This window comes from Tetrao urogallus, assembly GCF_951394365.1.
Source record: "Tetrao urogallus genome assembly, chromosome: 9".
Taxonomy (NCBI): domain Eukaryota; kingdom Metazoa; phylum Chordata; class Aves; order Galliformes; family Phasianidae; genus Tetrao; species Tetrao urogallus.
The window spans coordinates 7,474,952-7,496,773 of record NC_136822.1 but is presented as its reverse complement, the minus strand read 5'-3'; the positions used below and the strand labels follow the sequence as shown (position 1 = coordinate 7,496,773).

General features: G+C 43.4%; 1 protein-coding gene across 1 annotated transcript; it reads right to left on the bottom strand.

The window, feature by feature from the left end:
* Positions 1-472: 472 nt before the first annotated feature.
* Positions 473-21,442, bottom strand: MOGAT1 (monoacylglycerol O-acyltransferase 1; the record flags this gene model as incomplete). Its single annotated transcript, XM_079539623.1, has 6 exons — positions 473-627; positions 3,285-3,484; positions 6,915-7,089; positions 10,573-10,774; positions 10,946-11,124; positions 21,349-21,442. The coding sequence occupies 6 exons, from the start codon at positions 21,440-21,442 to the stop codon at positions 473-475; spliced, it is 1,005 nt and encodes a 334-aa protein (XP_079395749.1).
* Positions 21,443-21,822: the final 380 nt, after the last annotated feature.

Below are 21,822 nucleotides of genomic sequence, written 5' to 3'. Positions count from 1 at the left end.
TACAAATTCTTCCATGGAAGAGCAGCAGACTCTCGATGTTCAGAGGAAAACTTGCTTTCATATTTGAGTGTTGGTAGGACTCCCAGCTTCCAACGACAGACCTCGGGGCTATTTACTTTTTCCTGCTCTTGATGTCATGCTGGGACAACGTCCTCTGCTCAAGCTATGGTAAAGTTCTTGGCAGTAAGAACATCAGTGTTGAGTCTCTCACTGGCATTTTTAGTACCGATGAACCCCAAATGGCAACTTGAAACAGCACTTGCTTCAAGGCTCACACCCTAAGGATGGTTGGTTGTGTTTTTTTCCATAAGATAAAGATCAATAAACTATTTAATCCCTTCTTAAAATTGTTCCTTACACAAGGCTAATTACAGATTGCAAAATACAGATTGCAAGAAAAACCTCTTTCAGCATATATATATATATATTTTTTTTTTTTTCCATGAGATTTGGAATTATAAATTGTAATTTACTACTCAAAGATAAGAGTTTTGTGCTCAGGGATTCCATATTTTCTTTTGTGTTCTTCAAATAATTTTCTGAGTTCCTGCAGATACAGTGCATGTAGCTGTTCAACCTCTTCATTGGTGGGATTCGGGTTCCTTTTTACAACGATGGGGCTTCCCACTGTAAAACAAACACAAGAGCAGGATTAGCTTCATTGACATCTCTTTTCAAGAGAAACCACTCTCCCTCCTGTAATAATGACTCTGCCCCAGCTCACAGCAGAGCCACAACACAGTTGTCTTGCTCTTGGGCCTCATCCTGCCTCTCACAAACCTAATCCCTGGCTCTTTTTCTCCCCAGTGTTGCTCAAAGTCAGATAAAAAGAATTAAAACTCTGCATCGTTTCAGTTTGGCATGAGAGGAGCAAATGAGGAGCTCAGCTCTAACTCAGAGCAGCTGATGCCTAACATACATCCCCGGGGGCTGCACACCGCCTTGCCACTGGGGCAGTGCTCCACAGAGACAGCTTAAAACAGCACTGAAAAATGTCTATCTTCCCACTGTCTTCTGTTCTGAATACTACAGGTACCCAACGTGAGGGGCGCGCCTCACCAATGAGTTCCATCGCACAAACACACAACGCTGAAGGGAAACAGGAGTGAAGGAAAGACAAGGCTGAAGGAAAGACAGATATCCTCCAATCTACACGAAATGGGTATCGCTGCACCCGTGCCAGAAATCTCGTTGGTTACCTCAGCCCAGAGAGTGGCAGCACTTACAAACCCCAGAGCCTGTAAGGTGGCTGTGAGCTATACACTGCCCACAGGTATCATTCTGGACTGAACACCCTCCACACGTGAGGCACTGCATGAAACCTGCTACTGTGTTTTTTCGGCTGGGGCAAGATCTGGAAGGAGCATGAAGTAATCCCAGAGGGCTGTCTCCTCCACAAAATACTGCAGTTTAAACGCAGTTAGCTAACAGAAGCTTCCCATGATCTCAGTGTTGTGTTGTTCAATCACTACAGTTTTTGAAGGCTGCTCTTCTTTCATTGGAAATGAATAGAGGAATAGAGCATAATAGACCTGATAAAGATTACGGAGGATCTAATCAACTCTCTGCTAGAAAAACAGAGAGATAAGAGCACCCCCAGCAGTTTTCAGAAATGCACCTGAAAATCCCTTTCAACACATATTGCTGATTCAAATTGGATTGTGTTGACTAAAGGAAAGTGCAGCCAGAGCCTCAGAGGATCTGACTCTGTGTGCTCCTCCTGCAGCTTTGGCTGCCAATTGCTCAGATTTAAGATGGCCAGGGGTGAGAAGCCAGCCCTGGGCTCAGCAATACCTTGAGCAAGGGAAATCACTATCCATCAAACACAGGACAGGAAGCACAGTGTCTGAGCCAGCTCCAGGAGGAAGAGGCTCACTGCTACCTGCCGGTGTTCTCTACATGGCTACCAGTGGGGTGAAGCTCAGTGCAGCCCTGCAGCTGTCAGGAGGTGAGCTGACACTTCCAAGCCTGCATGGAGCAATAGCGTGAGCTGCCCAGAATGCAGCTTTAAAACAGAAACAGCAAAAGCAAAGGCCTTCAGGAGATGACACAGGATCTGCTGCAAGACTCTGGTCTTGCTGATTTGTAGCATTATGGTGCTTCAGCCACAGGCCACCTCTGCCCTGGCAGGAGCTATTAAAGTAATGAAGATTTGCTTTTAACTAAAAAAAACATAAAATTCAGAACAGGTAGAAATATAGCCCAATGAAGAACTGCAGAAAATGCATAATTTTCATTCCAGTGCTTTGAAAACTTCATGGCTTTAAATCAAGTGACATTTTCAGCCTGCTTATCCACATTGTGGGCTTTAAAAAATTAAATGTTTTCCAAATTATTTTATTAGATGCACTGATTAAACATAAAAAGAGCTACTTCTTAAATGTATGGATCTGATTCATACTAAAATCAAATCCTCCTTCCACTAAGGGAAGGCCTTCTTAGACGTCCCTTATGGAAATGCCAAACAAGCTCTGTTCAGTTTTCTGTAGAAACACAATTGATTAGTTCAGAATCGAGCTGAAAAAGATTTATCCATAGTATGTAAGAAACCAGCTCTTGCTTTGCACAACCCCTAGCATAATCTTTCTTTTTTTCTACCATTTAAAAAAGACATTCAGTCCTACACTCCAGTGAGAGAAGATGATAAGGATGGAAGCTTTGGGGAAAAAAGTTCTCTTCCCAACTGCCTGTCAACATGGCATGCATGTTCTTAATTAAATGTGAATGGATCTTCCCATGGGAGGAAGAAAACAACTAAACCAGGGAGTGGGGGAGGAAGGAAACACCCCGGTGAGCTGCAGGGCCAACCAAGCAGCAGCCTGCTGAAGGCGTGCTCTCCCTTCTCTCCCCAGCAAGCACCACATTGGAACCACCCAGCTCCTTCCAACAGCACTGCCACGCTGCAGTGCCTGCACTGCTTCTCTGCAGGTAAAAAATGAAGGTGCTGAGCCTCTTACAAAGTAACATCAGCGTCCAGAACGCACAGCAGTTCTGGTATGGGCTGGACGACCCCTTCTGTTTCCTTGAGGACTGCTGAGACAACAAGCCTGGGAACAACTGTGAATGAATAAAGAATGACTTTTGGCCTGGGACAGAAAGGGGGAGAAAGGATTTCCCCCTTTGAAAAATATATGGAGAGGTATATTTTAAATCTCACACGCTTGTCTTAGGTGCACAGTAACCAGATGCTTCAGTTAGATTTATCCATTCACACAGATATCAACAGAACACTTTTGCATTTTTAAACAATTGCAAACGCATTAGGAAAGGCAGAAGGAACTCACCAACAGTATGAATCGGTTGCCTGAAAGGTATTAAGCCAAAACTGTACTGAAATATTCCTCGGGCATGAAACAGCGGCAGAGCAAAGCCCATTATCTTTTGCAACCTCTCCTGTACAGTTCTGAGCAGTGAGCCTCTGGGGTTTGCAACTTGCTTGTAGAGCTCGTTTTCACCAAAGGAAAACACTGGGACCAAATGAGCTCTGTAAAGCAAAGAACAGTGAGAACCCCACACCAGCCTGCACTCACGCTGTGGTTCACACCAGCAGCATGGAAACTTTCCCAATAATCAGCACAGAACTTCTGCAGCTCCAGAACTCATCAGTAGCAGCATTCAGCTCTTCTGATACACAGCTGCTTTTTGGCTGCGTACAGGTTTTTTTTTCCAAAAAAGAAGTCATTCACATACAAGTAGCATTGAGCATTTGGGCAGTATTTAGCTGTTTGCTACCCATTATAACCTTTGATTAATCACAGTAATAAAAATGGATAATTGTATGTACTGTAATTATGATCTTATCCACTGCTACTCCAGAAAGTCCACTCTTGTTCCAGTGTGTTTTCATCTTTGGCAGGCGAAGAAGCCCCACTGCTAACCTCATGGTGCTCCCAGCTGGGCGATGCCAGAAGCAGATCTGAGCCCCTCTCTGGCTGCTGGCTGGAATAATGCATGCACTTGAGTTCAGCGTAGAAAACATGACAAAAAACAGACATCCGTACAAACAAAAGTCTGATGCCAAACTCCCTCACTGTCCAACTCCCAGACTTCTTGGAACACCATTCTTCAGCTATGATTTTATCAGGGGTCAGATCATACCCACAGAAATTCTACTAACTCACTCTGGCTCCTTTACAGCTGAATGAATTTTCATTCAGTTCATGAACTGCGTTGGAAGGAAAGGCACTGAGCAGTTCCTGGATTAACTGCCCTGGGCACTTGCCTTCAAGAGGCAAAGGTACCTCCATACTTTCAGTCTCAACAGCAGCATAAGCAAGATTAGAGCTTAGTTTGATGAAATCGCATTCTACACAGCTTAAGCTTTTAAAAAATGACCAGGGCGATCCTATGTAATCTCTGAAGGATGTTTTATTTGCTTTACCTAAGTCTTAATTTCACCCATTCCACTCAGCTTGCACTGTCTGTTGAAAACACAGTAAAATAGCAGCATTGCTATAATATTGCCACAGTGATTTCCCACAGAGCTCTGAACTCCTGAAGTCCTCAGTGGTGCTGAGGGCAGAGCTGGCTGTAAAGAACTGTGGACAACCAAAACTTCCTGTATGGACAAAACACTGCTTTGGGAGCTTCTCAAGCCTGAGAGTTCCCAAATACTGCAACTCTCACTCCCTATTCCAACTGGTGCCTGCTCAAAGGTTAGTTTCTCCAATGCAGTGCATCACCCAGCTGCTTGTAAAGCAAGTATTAGCACAGTATGTACCAGGCTTTCCATGTAAATATTCCATTTTTTTACTACAACACTGAGACAAACAGGAAAATCTTGTGGAGCAATAGCAACCTAAGACTGAGATTTGTTCTAATCTGCATGGTGAAGGCTGTTGCAAGACACTATGTAGGAGGCTGTGACAGAGAAATAAGTAATTTCTGATTGTGAAACTAAGGATAAGTTGAGTTGACTGATTCATCATTTGTTTCACATTTTTAGGATTTCTTCACTTCATATCAGATACCTGTATTACTTCGGACCACAATGTCATTTCCAGCAGCATAGACAACTTCATCTTACATACCCAGAGCACGTTTGACAAGTTCCCAGCTGAGGAACCAGTGCTTCTCTATACCAGCAGCACAAGAGCCAGGCCAGGGAGCACAAAACTCCTGGGCCCTGCATCACCCTTCCTCATCCTGTATGATGCTGCACCCTTCCCTTGCCTTTTCACTTCCACTTGAGTTGGAAGCTCATTTCAGATTTTAGTAACTGTTAGAAACAAATGTTACAAGGGATATGTAACATGGATATGTTATGGATGATATCTATATAGATATGTTACAAAAGGATAAGTAACTACTGGATGCAGAGCCTTTGGCACAAGATCTCAGGACTTCAAAAGCTCAACGTCCTGTCATCACAGAGTCCAACCGCACAGAAGCTGTATCAGGATTCCCACACTTCTCCTAGCAGCTGCTTCCCTTGAACATGCTCAGACCTTGACTAACTTGTAGCTCAGCAGTTAGGATGATCATGTGTGAGGTGCGGGAAAGCCATTCAGGCAGAGACAGAGCATTATTGCCCTCTCAGAGCGCTCCAGACACTAATCCTCTTCCTTAAAGAGGATAACAATTATGTGAAACACCAAACTTCATAAGGCAAAAAGTGGCCCTTGCTGTGTTTTGTAAGTGCCCTGACCTTGTCATCACATGTGAGGATGCTCTTGAAATCACAAGCATGAAAGGCACAGGAGTATCTAGTTTCTCAATCCAAATCAGCTTAGATGAGAGATAAATACCAGCCTCTGTGAACTGACAGATCAGATGTATCTGGACATGCTCAAAAAAGCACTTAAATATTCTTCTAAAATTTGTGGTAAAAAGTAAAAACTACTGATGGTGTTCTGGACCCCATTGGAATTATCAGTCATTGAGCAGGGTTTAGTGCCTAAACAAGTCCTCGCTCCTAATCCCAATTTACACACAGAAGCATTGTATCTGGGTACAAATTACATTAAATTACCTTACCAGAGAACAGATCCTTTATGAGAATTCTAGTGACATTTACACATAAGAAACTCCTGTAACTATTCTGTGTCAGAATATTTCTAGGAAAAAAAAAAAAATTGACCTCAGCATCCTATGTGAAAACAGAGCGCTCTCTCAGAGCCCACCTTTCTTCCAGTTAATGGCTTAAGAAGAGTGCTACAGATCTGTCGAGGATTAATATTGGTTTGTCATTGCTTTGCATGTCATATATAACTCTGAGTGTCTGACAGCTTAGCAGAACAAACGGCTCCACTTTTCCTAGTACACAAGATTCTGCACCTGTCCAGCATTAATACAACCTGTGCTGTGTACAACATGCTAAAGGTATTAATACCAGCTCTGTTCAGTCACACATTCATGGATGTTTGATAGTAAAAAATAAGCTAGCTTCTCTTGAGATTCACTTCAAATATTCCCGGAAACTTACTTTTGTAAACAACAATCCTTCAAAGAAATTATTCAGAATGGAGGTGAAAAGAAATCTTCCTGGACTATGCTTTACAGTGATTTAATGAAACAGGGCCTAGCGCTCTTATTTACTTATTGGCTTCAAACGATAAGAAAACTCTGTTGTAATATAACTTCGATATACAGAAGAGAAAACAGAATGGCTGCAGTCAGCAATAAAATCTGAGGTTTACTAACACTGTTTCACAATTCTTACTTTTTGCTACTGCAATATAAAGCAACTGAAACAGATCACCAAGATATGCTAATAAGTCCACCTACTGCTCACCAATTATGAAAGGCAAAAGGGATTTTTCAACACTCACAGATTGGATGGAGGTGCACAGACTGGCTCTTATGTCAGATATCTGCATGTACATAAACAGTTCTTTCAAATTCTAATTGTGGGCTTACTGTACATAGTATGTATTTAAGACTCTGCATTCAAAGTGCACTTGGTGGATACGTACCCATGTTTCAAGGCCATTTTAATGAAGCCCTTCCTCTTGAGAATGTTCAATGTCAAACTCCCAGGATGTGCATTCAGAGACTCCTCTGCTCCTCCAATCACAATGACGGATGCATGGCCTCCTCCCGCGTTATTCAGCACGTATGAGACGCTCTCCTTGGAGGCGGAAACCATTCCTTCAGGAGCAAACATTTTGAGAGTGATTCACTATAGCTTCATGTGCAAGTTCCGTGGAATTCATGAAATTTTTAAATAGTGTCTAAATGATGTTTCTCAGCATTTACAGCATGTGACAAGACTTTAAAGGTTTGGGTTCAACCTCCTCACACTACAAAAGATTTGGTCCTAGACCTAAGTCCTTTAATTTCACACTTAGGACTTAGATGATTTGCCTGCCACAGAAATCTGAGATCTTCAGGGAAGAGTATGCCCTTCTGCCTGCTCAACACAACTCACATTCCACGTCAGCTGAATTGCAGCAGATAAAGCCACAAAGCACAGAGTGCTTAACAGAATGATTGGTGAACTTGTTAACTTAAGCACAGATCTGTGGTGCCAAGCTGATTCCCTTCTCTTCAGAGCTCTTAGCAGCAGCTTCACTGAAGGCAGTGGCACAGCAGCGTTAGAAGAAGCAGGAAAGGCTCAGCTGTTTCAGCTTATGATGACTACATCAGCTTATTCCCTAGTAACCAGGACCTGCCACTCAAATTTATTGAGGCTAATCCCTTCTTGCTAGAGTAGCAGTACTTTCCTGGTGCTGCTGCCATACTGATACTTCTACTCAGAGGTGCACTGACACATGAGCCCGTAGCATTGACTCAGACCTTGCTCTGAACTTGGTACACTGAGATATCCCCTTCCTAACAGAAATATCCAACCCCTCCAGAGTTCCTTTGTACCATAAATTCTTACTGAAAAGGCTCATAGTGGTACCACTCACCCAGAAGCCATGTTTAGTCATACTGTGTTGAATTACTATACTCAGCTTCTAGAAGAAAAAGTACTAGATAAAATCTATGCTTTTTTTTTTTTTTCTTTCCACTTTGTGTTTTTTGGTTGGTTGGTTTTTGTTTGATTTGTTTTTGAGGTGCTGTTTTGGGTTTGTTGTGTTGTTTGTTTTGGTCTGGTTGTTTTCTGTGCTGTTTTTACAGGGCTTCCATCAAAGCCTGCTCTTTTGAATGCTGAGTGAAGGCTTCTTCTTTCCATCTCCCACTGAGACATAACAACATGAATTATGAAATCTCACAACAAAAAACAACAATTGTGATCTAACTTTCAGAGTTGGCTACCAAGAGAAACAGCTTGCTACTGGAGCAAATTAAGAGCACTCTGTAAAAAAAGCTATTTGCCACATACAACTTTACAGTCACTGCTACTCTGAAAAAGGCAGCTGGCCTGAGCCCTGCAAGTCATTAGGGAGATGCTCTTTCACCAATCAACATGCATTTTCTCAAAGAGGAAGCAATGTCTTTCCCTGGGACAAACTCCTCTCCCTTTTGAAGTGAAGGCAGGGCACTGCTCCCACCACACAGCAGTTCAGCTCAGAGAGAAAAAGGCTGGGAAAGAAAATAGTATGTTACAAGTATGGCTTTTAGTAACATGAAGATTTTGTAAGTGTTTCATAATTTGACTGATATAACCTGTATTACACTGAAGGGTCCCCTTTGGTTTATCAGCTACAGACCAGTGAAGAAAAAGCTAAGATGCTGACCATAATGTAAAAACATGCTACTCAAGATATTTCTCATCCAGCAGGTAAATATTTATTTCTGTAGGTCAAGATGGCAACAACACGTAAACTGACTTTCAGGCTAGGCAATGTTTAAATTTGTCATCTTTCATCACTATCGGTCTGACGAGTTTGCAAGCCTGAAAAAAATCCTCTAAAACATATCTATGTATTTTTTTGCATGGCGAGGCATCCAGTGGTAAGCTGAAGTAGATGTAGATTTGCAATTCCAGAATCAGTCTGAACATCCTAGACATGTTTCCCATATGGAGCAAATGAATAGCTTGTCTGAAATCAGCACCTATGTTACAGTCAGGTCTAAGAGCTAGTTCTATCTCCCAAACCTCCTCTTGCCCACTGCACTGTACTTTCTCAAATGCTGCAGTTCAATGAATTTAAGCGAAATAGCTCCTCTATTAAACCACTGGGGGGAAACACTACTCAGTGACAGAACTGTAGTCCTGATTTCATTACACATTATTCTATTTACCAATCTCTATTGCATGCTATTTTTGTCTTTTATTATTGCACTACTAATGACCAGTATGTCTCCCTTATGACAAATGCGATACAGAACAGTGAAAAAAAACCTGTCTGTCTTTACAGTTTATATCTCTGTTAAAATCACACAAATTTGAAGTGTGGGACCTTAGTCAGAAGTAGGTAATTGACTTTTGACTAAATCTGTTTGTACTGAGTAGGACTTTAAGCTTTACAGGTGAGAGATTATCCTCAATGTTTTTCAAGCACCATTGCACAATGACTGAATTACATTATACCTTCATACGCTGTCCTCCTCTTGTAAATAAACGCTGCTTAGCACCGCTGTCTCTCAGTTAGAGGAGAGACCAGCAATTTTTTTTTCATTAAACAAAAATGGCTCAGTGATATGAGTGGCAAAAGAAAAAAACAGAGTCCTACAGTCATGAAACCCCCCAGTGAATCTATTAGAAGCTCTGTAGGAACCTTTTAGTCATACAAACTCCCAGCTTCCCAACCAGCAGTTTCCTTGGTGTCAAGGTTGTTTCTGTGCAAGAAGCACAGTCTCAGGCTAAAGTCTAAACCAGAAGTTCAAAAAGCCTCTTTAATTCAATTCCCCACTTTGAGAACCACTTACTAAATCGTTCATTCTCACAACACATTTAGGATAAGGTGAAGGAACAGTGATTGCTCAAAAGCCACCAAACAAGTGCCAGAGTTCAGCAAGGGTGGGAGGGCTGAGCTAGGGCAGGTTCTGAGGTTTGGAACAGCAGGGTGGGGAAGGGAAAGCGAAGCTCTCAAAACACCTCTGACCAAAGGCTACAGAGAGAGCGTGGGCTGCTGGAGGCTCCTTTCCCCTTGCCTGGCAGGCAGGCGACAGACAGATGACATGCCCATTCAGTCCCTGGCTGCATTAGCTGCAGCTCCCCTTCCTACCTTCTTGCCACATCTAGAAAACAAAAATCAGTTTTGCAGTGACACTCTCATGATCAGCAATTACTTGACCTATAACTGTTTATTTGTTCTAGCTATGATAATGTTTTAAAAGGTAGAGATATAGTGTTTGACCTTAAGATTTCAGATTTAATAACTAGCATTAACACCCAACAGTTCTCTTAGAAGAGCAATTGCTTTGAACCTGTTCCTGCTGTAAAGCTCTTATTTTTTTTGCAATGTATCAGCTGCATTGCATCTGCTCAGACTTCCACTAGGATCGATTTTAAATAATGACATAATCAGACAGTTTAGCAAAATTAACAAACTTCCCAAAAATTTCAAAATTATTTTGCAACCAGAATTCAGTTCATCTTACAACAGCTCCAGATAAGCACCAGCTCTGATTATTCTGAAGTGAAATTACTTACAGCTTACAGGTACAGGACCATATTGTACATTTGAAACAGAAGGTGCAAAAATGCAGCGAGAGCTAAGACAGTCTGCTTTTACCTACCAGCACTCATTACATATTCTCTGAAGAAGGGACAGCCAAACCAGATGGGCATAATATGAAGATATGGAGTAAGTCCGGGAAATAAATTTTTGAAACTTGGACCAGTGCAAAAGTTTCCAAAGGCTCCAGCTACCAGCACCCCATGAGGGTGAAAGCCAAGTAAGTAGTTGTGCTTTGGATCCAAATCTGAAGTTTTTATTAGCTGAAAAAGAGAGACAGTGGAGGACACTTTAATCCTTGTATCACAGCTATTCTGAAAAACAACAAAAGCATGGAGACTGCACATTGACATACTGACAGTAGTCCATGCCAACAGCCATTCAGGCTGTCTCTTTTAAAACATTTACAATTCGGTGAGAAACCTTCTACCCACCTGAATGGGGAAGTATTCCCTGAAGTAATTCCAAACAGTCCAGTTCCTGACCCACTGAGACCTCCTGCCCCCAGCGCATGGCGTCCCCCAGTCGAGGTACAGCCACAGCAGGTACAGAACACCAAGGAACCAGAAGTTGCCCAGAATCAAGAGCACGAATAATCCACAGCAAAACTGCCCTGCAGGAGATGGAGGAAAATAAAACAAAAATCACGTCACTATTACTAATCACTGTAGGACTGGTTGGTTGGTTTTTTTCTGTTTGTAGACCTTGAATTCCCATTGTTATTGTGGGTGCTACTCAGAATATACACACACTGAAGTTAGCTTGTTCATATTGCGTGAATAAAATAAAAAAAGATGCAATATTCCAGTGAATCAGAAGTTGGCAGAAGAGGTGCAAAATGGAAAAGGGCTGCAGCAAGACCTCATAGTAATGGCAATGGTGTTGGGCTATTCTTTTCTCTTTCTGCTTCTTTATTTCTCTACCCATATAGTGTGGATGGTACTTCTCCCTATGAAAGGTGCCCTGCTGCTGACCAAGGACAAGCACTAGACAAAACCAAAACAGCAAAGGTTCCATTTCAGCCTCTGAACATGTCACTGCAAAGAGAAACTCAGCATTTCTATGGGGGCCCAGTAGCAGTTTTACACCCTGCTACTTTCAGACCCAGGTAAATAAGAACTGTGGCATTCTACAACATAAATACACACAAAATACCTTATACACAATTCAAAAAACTTAAAAAAGGGAAAAAAAAGATTAAACAGATGATGTTATTGTGGGGCTCAAACCTGAAATTCAGGAAAACTCCCTATGGAAATATTACCTTTGTAGGACATGCAGAATTCTGTGCTCTTGCAGCAAAGCAAACAGATGTGGGCAGCCAGCAAAAGCCAGGGCAGCAGTATGTGCTGCTGTCTGCCTGCAGTACACCTTACATCAGCTGCTTACTCTGGCTTCTTGCAAGCAAAATGCATCAGTTGCATGGATAAGAGTAATTCAGCAGATGCTAAATTCCAAGTGGCCCAGGCTTTGGTGCTGTCTGTTCATATGACAGCAAGAAAATCAGGACCTTGTTCTTGCTGGAAGACTTAATAGGCAGAGCTGCATCAAACAGGCATTATTCTGTGGCGCCTTAGAAAGCAGCCTTTTAAGAAGCATGTTGTATATCTCACAGCTGACAGTCTTTCATGAAGGCAATACCCTGTTGCTTCCCAAAAGAAGCTGCACCAGTGAAACACCCTGGGCTAGGTAAAGAGAGCAGAATAAAAACATCGCAGAAGGGCAGCAGCCAATAATTTGAATAACACAGTGAAAACACTGGCAGCACTTATAACTGTAAAATAAGCAAACGAATCAACTGTAAAAAACCCACTTGTCTCAGTTAAGATGAGCTTCATTAAAGATTTTCCCTAGCAGAATTTACCTGGGAGCTGAAAGCTAACAGCAGATTCCCTACATCAGGGAAGCGCAGGTTTCGAGGTGTTGAAATCAGAGCCTAATTTGGCATGTAGGCAGTCCTGCATTTCCTCCAACCTGAATACTTATTTTTTCTTGAATTTCTCCCAACTCACTCCTTATTGCCCCCCTTTCACACCTCTCTGTGCCTTCAGTGTAGAAATGGATATGTTGTTAGGGGGTAACTGAGTACTACTGCAGAATGCAAAAACAGGCAAAGCTGCTGGTTAGACTGTGCAGGAAAGAGATGAATATTCCTGGCAGGGAATGAGCAGAAAAATAAGGAACTGCATTTGTTTACAGGAAAGGACAGAAAACAACTCCCAGCCAAAACTGAAGCAGGATCAAACATCCCTTGTGGAGGATGCTCCACAGTTGTTTCAGTAGAACCAGGACAGAAGGTTACTGCTTCTGCTTAAACCTCACACAGAGGGAACCTCAGTAGAACTAGAAAAATACCACAGCTGAGACACACAGACCTCCAAAGTCAGCGTGGAAAACCTCCAGAAAACAGCAGCACGTTCTAGGGAATATTTTTACCATGGGCCAAGGAATGTGGGTGAAGGAGGACAATCAGTTGCACTTCTCCTGAGAGAGAACTCACTGCGAATCCCACACTGGCAACACTTCAAAATAAGGAATAGAAGGATTTGGAGGAAAAGCCCCTATCTATTCTTTGAAGAAGAAATTGTGAAATAATAGGAATTTCCATAAATGATAACCTGGACAGGATACAAAGGGTCACAGGCTATATTTGAGTAAGTTTTTTAGTTGCCATCAATTAATGAATTTCAAGTTCTCATGAGGAAGTTGGTATTTACATTCTGTAGCCTTCCTTTCAGAAGCACTTTTGGCTCAGTGCAGAATCACGTGGCTTTTAAGTACCAGTTACCTAGCCAAACAGTTGAAAGGGGCCTTGGATCAAAGCAAAGCATCCTTGCTGTGAAAGCTAATTAAATCAGCAGTGTGAAGTACTAGATAGCACTATTTAATACCATGCAGACATACAGTGGAGACTAGCAAGCTCACTACTTTGCTTTAGCCAGAACAGAACTGGAGCCAAGGTTACTGCAGAAAGTACAGGGAGTTGAGTACCCTGCCTACACTTCCTAAAGCTCAGCATCTCATAGCACGAAGCCATTTATTATAGCATTCACAAGGAAATATGCAAAGCAAATTCTTTCTACCATGCCTCCTTATTATTTCAGTGCATTAACTCATGGCAAGATGAGTTAAACACTGATGACTCAAAACCAATGAGCCTGTAAACACAAAACCTGTATTTTCACCTTCGGAAAAGTCAGCACATTTAAATTCACAAATTCCAGGGAAAAGGTAAATGACATGGAATTTGTCACTTGCTGTATTGTTGCCCCCTCCAATGTACTTTCAGCATACACTGTAAGTAATTTTTGAATGAATTTGAACTAAAGCTTTGAAAATATTTCAGTGGTGTTTTGAAGCTGTGGGTGGAAAAAGGAGAACAACATGGATTAGAAGACAAATCAATACTACGAGATTCCCAACATCTGGTTCGCCAGCCAAACCTGGGCTAGTGACTTCAAGTTTCTTTTCCTCCGTTTTTCAAATTATAACATGGGGAATATACCACCCTGTGCACGATGAAAAAAATCTATACACAGTGTTAGTTGGTAGTACCAGCAGCCATCTTGCCCAATGACGCTTGAACACCTGATGTTTCACTCGTTAAATACACCCTGAGATTGCAGCAGCAAGCACCAAATCCATAAAACGGTTAAATAGCATAGAGATAGGAAGTAGGAAACCAACATACTGGGTTGGTAAACACAGGTGATCCCACCTGGAAGCTCCAAATCCATCTGCAATCACTAAAGAGCTGAAAACATTTGAGTAGTATCTGCTGTGAGGGCCCCCAAATCTAAGATCAGCAACAGGAAGAAAAGCCTCCCATCGCTCCCAGAGCAACAACAGCTCATGTCCAGCCAGTGTAGGCTCTCCAGAGCACTGCACTAATCAGTACCATCAGCTTGCCTTCCAAACAGGGCCACTCACATCAAGCTCTCTGGGCTGCAGGAAGGCTCAGACAGCCCAAATTCTGCCACGGGTCCTGCTGTAACTGCAGCACTTAGCAGCAAAGCTAAGGAGGCTGTCAGAATTGGGCAATTTGAACCTCACCCCTCAGTGGATGCAGTAACAGGGACATCTCTATGCCACTGGGATTATGGTGAATAAATACGCTAGTAGAGATGTGATTTTTAATACTTATAATCTGTTGGGTTTGGAGTATGCATGCCTACCAATAGATAACACAAGTCTGCACAGAAAGCAAGCTAAAAATTTCATTTCTTACTTCTGTGGCCAGAGGAAAAATAAAGATAGCATCTTCTTTAACAACTGCATTGACATACCTACCACAGAACAGGCATTTCCTTACCCTTAGTTTTCAGAGCAGCAACACTTCTGAGCTATGTGTGAGGAACAGAACACTGGGGGGAATGCAGAAGGAGAACGGTACAGCAATCTTTTAGTCTCTAACGAACACTTTTTTCTTCTCTATTATCACTCAAGATAACACTCATAAGTTGATATTGTCATTGCAAACCATTTCTCCCTGCTTACTGGATGCTTTTGTTAGGGAAAAGAAAAAAAAACAACTTAGCTTCTGGAAGCACTTTCTAAGTTACCTTTAACTAGTAAAGAAAGGGATAGAAAGCACGGGAACTTGCTGCCACTTTCTACGTGTGGCAGATACGGACTCCCAAACAAAACTTATATCTTCAACAAAAAGAAGGTGGCAGCTAATTTAAACTAACTGCACTGGAATGAAGTTGAAATCCACTTAGGTTTTGTAGCCATCTTCAGGACAGAGATGATGAGGAGATCAGCACTGCTGAATAGATCACTGACCCTTCTTGGTGTATTGGTCACAGTCCAGAGCCACAGCCACAGTGTATTTGAGCATTCCTACCCAGGGAGTTGTATTTCAACATTACCCTGATAACAAATACAAATCCTCAGATGCCAAGGTTTGGAAGGTTGGTTTAAAAGCTTGTTTATTCTGCAATTTGGTTCTATTTTCAAGCAAGCATATCTTCCATTGGCAAATACTGATAAACTAGAGATACAGAGCATTAGGCACTATTAGCTGCTAGACAGAGCGGTCTGGATACAGTAAATCCCTGAGTTACTAATTACCAAATCCTGAGACAGCATGCCAAAGAACATGTAAGTCTACAAACTTCCTACACCTTTATTCCTCCTTAGGCAATCAGTGTTAGTTAAGCTCACATACAGGTTGCCACACTAGATGGCCACTGGCCTGACACAGCACAGCCATTTTTCTGTTCTTATATACGCACAGACACGGCTAAATTCCCTCCCTAAGATGTAGGTAACAGAGCTAGCATTCCTAGAAATACTAGTCAGTCAGGCATCAGCAAATACCCTGTTATTCTGTGATCATACATCAGTCCCTGCCCGAGGGTCAGCAATACACATCCGGGATAGATGAGTACAGAGAGGGGCATGAAAACAAGCACGCTATCAGCCAGCTAGCCAGGAAGGCTCATAGCTTTCAGAACAACTTGTCTGTTAAAGAGAGAGAAAAGCAAAGCTTTGAAGAAGAATGAGATAGTGGTTTTGCTAGCCAGCCAGCTGATGAATCAGTTCAACATAGGGTAACACAGGGTAACAGAACATCAAGAAATGTTTGGGGAAAAGGTTATTTTGTTTTCTGTATGAGCACATCACAGCACGCACCTGCTTTCTCACTGCTGAAGTCACTTGTTATTCCAGTAGCAATATCTCACTCTGTGGCAACTGTTTCATCACTTTTATTATTTTGGGGAAGCCAGAACCAGAACTCAAACCGTCTCTGGCCAAATTCAGCTAAGGGCGTTTCACCCTACACATGCACAGAAGTTCAATTGCTAGAAGACAAGGTGCACATCAGTATACACAGATTCTTTTGGCATATTATTTTGTGGCTTCAAGCATATTCTAGTTTTTATTATGCATTATTTAGTATTATTATTTTGCAAATAAACACGGGAGTGCACATGTAACACTCTCTTCCCGGCTCCCCAGTAAAGGCAAGCCAAGTCCCACCACTGCTGGGCCTAGAAAGTAAACCATAAAAGAGGTAGCATGTGTGCCTCGGCTCGAAACTAAATCCTGGTACCTTGTCCAAAGATTGAACACATTTTATCTCCCTGCTTCACTGCTTACTGCTACTTGATTTATGCATATCAGAGAGGAAGATGACACTGCACTCACAAAGTAGCACATGAACCAAATATAACAAAACTGAATTATTTTGCCTTGAAACAAACACTTGGATCCACCATCTCCTACTGATATGAGCTGAAGCTCATTCACAGATAAGCAGTATTGTGGCACACAGCTCACCTCTGTAACTCACTTAGGGACTCAGTTATTATGTGAGGAACAGAAAATCCACACTAGTTCTTAGTGGGAGAAGATCAGACATACAGCTAACTGTAGCAGAATGCATTCAGTTAAGATTCTTAAGAAAAAGACTGACAAGCTTAAAAACAAAGATCACAGAATCATAGAATACCCTGACTGGGAAAGGATCCTCAAGGATCCTCAAGTCCAACTCCACAGCTCCACTCAAGACCACCCAAACCCAATGCCTGAAAGCGGTGTCCCAACGCTCCTTGAACTCTGGCAGCTCGGGGCTGCGCCCACTGCCCTGGGATCTGCTCTGTGCCCACCACCCTGTGCTGCAGAACCTCTCCCTGACCCCAGCTGCCCCTCCCAACACAGCTCCATGCCGTTCCCTCAGGCCTGTTGCTGTCACACAGCAGAGCTCAGTGCTGTCCCTCCGCTGGCAGCCACCATGAGGGCTGCCCTCTGCTCCTCTGCTCAGGGATGATCAAACCCAGGGCCCTCAGCTGCTCCTCACACCTCTTGCCTTCCAGACACTTCTCCATCTTTGCAGCCCTTCTTTGGATGCTCTCTGATACTTTTATGCCCTTATACTGCAATGCCCAAACCTGCCCCCAGTGCCCATGGTGCGGCCACACAGTGCAGAGCAGAGTGGGACAACCCCTTCCCTCGCCCGGCCTGATGCACCCCAGGGTACAGATGGCTTTTTGGACTGCCACAGTACACTGCTGGCCTACATTCAACTTGCTGTCAACCAGAAACCCCAGATCCCTTTCTGCAGGACTGCTCATCCAGGACTGCACAATCCCAGGTGCAAAATCCAGCACTTGCTCTTGCTAAATTTCATGTGGTTGGCAATTACCCAGCAATCTGATTTGTCAAGATCTTTCTGCAAGGCCCTCCACCCTCAAGGGAGTCAACAGCTCCTTCCAGTTAGCATCGTCTGCAAACTTACTGTAACTTCAAGCCCTGTATCCAAGCGGTTGATGGAAACATTAAATAGAATAGGCCCTAACATGGAGCTCTGTGGAAGCCCACACCAGTAACACCCCTTGTGTTCATTACCTGTCACAATTTATTTTGAGAATGGGATGCAACATGGGAGCAATGCAAGCTCTCTGCTCTTGCCCCTTGTCAGCCCAACAGCACTAGCAAGCTTGCAGATCTCATTTCTGCAGGTGATGTTCTGCTTGGGATTTGGCTGGAAAACAGCACAGGCAGCCCAGAAGCAGCCATCAGCACGCAGAACCATGCACTGCATAAGCCTGGAGTCACAGCTGCCCTGAGACTGCCAGCCCTCGGCTAGGCCAATGAACAGTAATTACAGGCATAGAACTACATTCACCAAAATCATATCTTTTTTTTTTTTTTTTTTTCCTTCCCAAAAGTAGATAAATGATTTGACATTAAGCTTCAGCCTGAAACTTTTCTGGATATGACAACAGCAGACTTTGATGCTTTGGTTTCCTAGACTCCAAGGTGACACTTTTCTTTTAAAAGCAACAAGCCCATTTAGAACACTTTTCTCTTTCATGGAACTTGACCTAAACTACTGCAGCCTGCTGCATTTAGAGTGCATGAGAAAGTAGCACAGAGCAGGAAACTGTTAGACTAGCTCCTAGATACAGCTCATAGTATTTCAGAGCTCATTTTTGCTTCTGGAGTCATGGATAACTAACAGAATAACCAGGGTTACAATAAAAACTTGGGTTTTTTTTTCTGTTTGAGGGCAAATTTTGGCAGCTTACATTACAGAACAGGAAAGTACAGGAACTTACACTCTGCATTTTAAGGAGGTTCCTTTTGTTTAATGAACTGCTGTGTACATCTATACAGCTTTTTCGAGGCAAAGGCATGTTTATTCTGCCTATGCTCTAAAGCAGAAGAATACACTTGCAGTACAGACCTAGCCCAGGCCGGTAAGCAAAGCAAAGAAGCAGAACTTACCTGTCCTTTGTTGACTGATTAGCTCTTTCTACAAGCGGTGATAAGCAATTGCAAACTGAAGATTCACAGTGTGAGGTAACTATTGCACACATGTACTTCAGCCCAAACTGCCCACAGCCTTTAGTCTTAGCAAAGGGGCATTTTCAACCATGATATGAAAACCATGCAGCAATGCAACAGTGGAATCCTGGAGAGCCAGAAGCAAAGACCATCACAAAGCACTTTTTACAAAACATGTAGGTACTCTTAAGAGTCCTAGTGAGGAAGACAGAAATCAGTGCTGTATTTCCAGAGTCTTATATCCAAGCCACACCACGGATTCAATGTTACAACAGACTCAAGTTCCCCTTACAGCACCAAATCACATTTTCATGTCCTGTTTCCCAGATTCAAATGATGTCTTCACCTGGTTCAACTTTAGTCTTTCCAGGCACCAATCTTTAAAGTTCTCCAACTTTGTCTTTTCATTCTACTGAGCCATTTTGTTCAGCTTAGGCTGAATAAGCACATCCTAAATGAACAACAGTTGGAAAAAAAGCCAACACCCTATTTATTCACCGTATAATATCTATAATAGAAGCTATTAGTTTCCATCTCATGTTACCTGAAGGTTTTTATGTGAGAAAGATGGAACTTACAGGAAAGCCTTGCCTGGTATAAACTAGTTGGAGCCACACTAAAAAAAAACCAAATAACAAACCAAAAAACTCCCACAATAATATCCACTCAAGCACCAGCCCCACAACCTTCCCTGTGATCAATTCACACAGTATTCCACTCGTGCCTGAGTATTCTCTGCATGACCCGAAAGCATCACTTTTGAATTCAAGAATTTAAGAACTCTTTCCACACCTGGTAGCTCAGTGAGTGTAAAAAGGATAAAGGACAGCTAAACATAACCACTATCCAGAACGTTAAGAACAAATCTACTGCTTTGGTTCTTATTTAGGATTCAACCAAATGACCTTTTTCTGGATCCAAGTGAAATTTTTTAACCCTCCCATTCTGACTGACACGTGACTGAAATGGTGCACCTATAAGACGACAGGGTCACTTCAGAAAGCTTGAACAATAAGTGAAATGCAGGCAGATTATTATCAGCATCACTTCAGCCTCTTTTTGAGCATTAATAAACTGTTTCAAGGCCAGGCTAGATGTGTCTCTGAGCAGCCTGGTCTGGCGGTTGGTAGCCCTGAACATAACAGTGGAGGTTGAAACTAAACGATCATGGTGGTCCTTCTCAACCCAGGCCATTCTATGATATGATATAATAGTTAACTCATTATATTCAACATAAGCAACTATAAGACCCCTTCCTTGCCAGCTTCCCTTCACACTTGTTCCCAGGTAGTGCCAGCTGCAGAAGACAGCTGCTTGTTTATTCTACTTAACCTAGCAAGAGGGGAATTCTGCTGCTCATTCACTCCAACTAAGCACGAAATGACAGGATTTTCTGTATTCCTCAAGGAAGTAGCAGCACTGCCACCACATATGCTGGGACAAAAAATTGTTTTCTCTCACTACTACTTGGTGTCCACTGTTCTATTTAAACTGGAATAATGAGAGATGCTAAAATTTAATTCAGTAATACAGACTCAAAAGCACAGACTATTTGCAGTGTAGCCACAGACATAAACAGACGGACATTATATATCCAACCACATATAATTTAGAGGTAAAATAAACTAGACAAATGCTAAGGGTAAGTCTGTAAAGATGTTCCATATCCTCCATGCTTCCCTCATGTACATAAGTGATTTGGGCACAGTCAAATAACCCTACAACAGCCTGAAACACATCACACCTACTTCTGAATGACAGTATATTTCAAAGATGTACAAGAAGCTCACAAATTCCCTTTCTCCATCCAAATCCTGAAGCACAGATGATGGCGAAGCATTCCAGGGTTACACGCAATCGGTCGCACCATACTTTGGGTCAGGTCTGCCCCATGAGTACTCACACAGAGCCCTGCTAATCTACACGAGCTGGGGATCTGGTCACAGAGGATTACAGATCAACTTACCTGATGAAGTGACTCATTTTATCAAACTGCAGATAACTACCCATCAGATTTGCTTGCTGCGATTAGATTTTCAGTGATAAGAGCCTACCTATTAGGAAAGCTCTCTACAAAACAATTGGAAGAACAAGTTCACTAGGTAAAATTGTCAGTAAGCAAATATATTCTTCATTAGTTTTACTGAAGTGGTTGTGTTACTGGCTGGCAGTTCATTCAAGCCGTCAATCTTTATTAATCACCTACTTAAATGAGAAGTTCATTGAATTACAGCACATTAAGCTATTTGACAGCAGCATCAGTAAAGTCTTTGGGCGGCATTCCCTACCAACTTGGCGTTAGTGTCAGAAACCTGGCAGGTAGCTCAATGAGGATGCCATCCCTAGCATTTTAAGAACCTATTCTTAAAAGAATCCATAGAAAGGAAGAGACCCGGCAGAGGAAAAGCCAAGCGGAGCCGTCAGAGAAGAGAAGCGCCCATCGCAGAGGTGCCCAGCCCGCACACAGGTGGCCGCGGGCGAGAAAACCCCGGTTCGGCCCTTCTCGTTTCGGGAAGGACAGGAAAGAAGACGGGGCTGTTACCCAGCAGGAGGAAGGAGAAGATCCACTGCAGCACCGCGACGGTCTGGATCCTCCTCTTCAGGGGGACGTTGACGGGAGCGAAGCGGACCTTCATGCTGAGCCGCGCGGGCGCCGAGCGGGAGCAGGGGAGGCACGCAGCGCCCGGCCCGCACCTGCCGCCTCCTGCCTGCGCCCCGCCCGCCGCCAGCGCTGCCCACGGCCGGCACGGCTCCGGCGGGCGGGGCCGGGCGGCGGGGCGGAGCTCGGGGCCGGGCGGCGCGTCCCGCGGGGCTTCTGGGCGCTCCCGGCTCGGCGATCGCCGCAGCCTCATCTTCCCGCGCGGAAAGCCCACGCCCGCGCCTCATCCGCACGCACGGCCCCGGCGCCCGTCGGTCTGCGCCGGGCCCCGCGGCAGTTCCGCCCCGCGAGCCGCGTGCGGTAGGGGTGGAGACGAGCAGCTCCGCGCTCGCGAGGCAGACCGAGAACGCCGAGCTG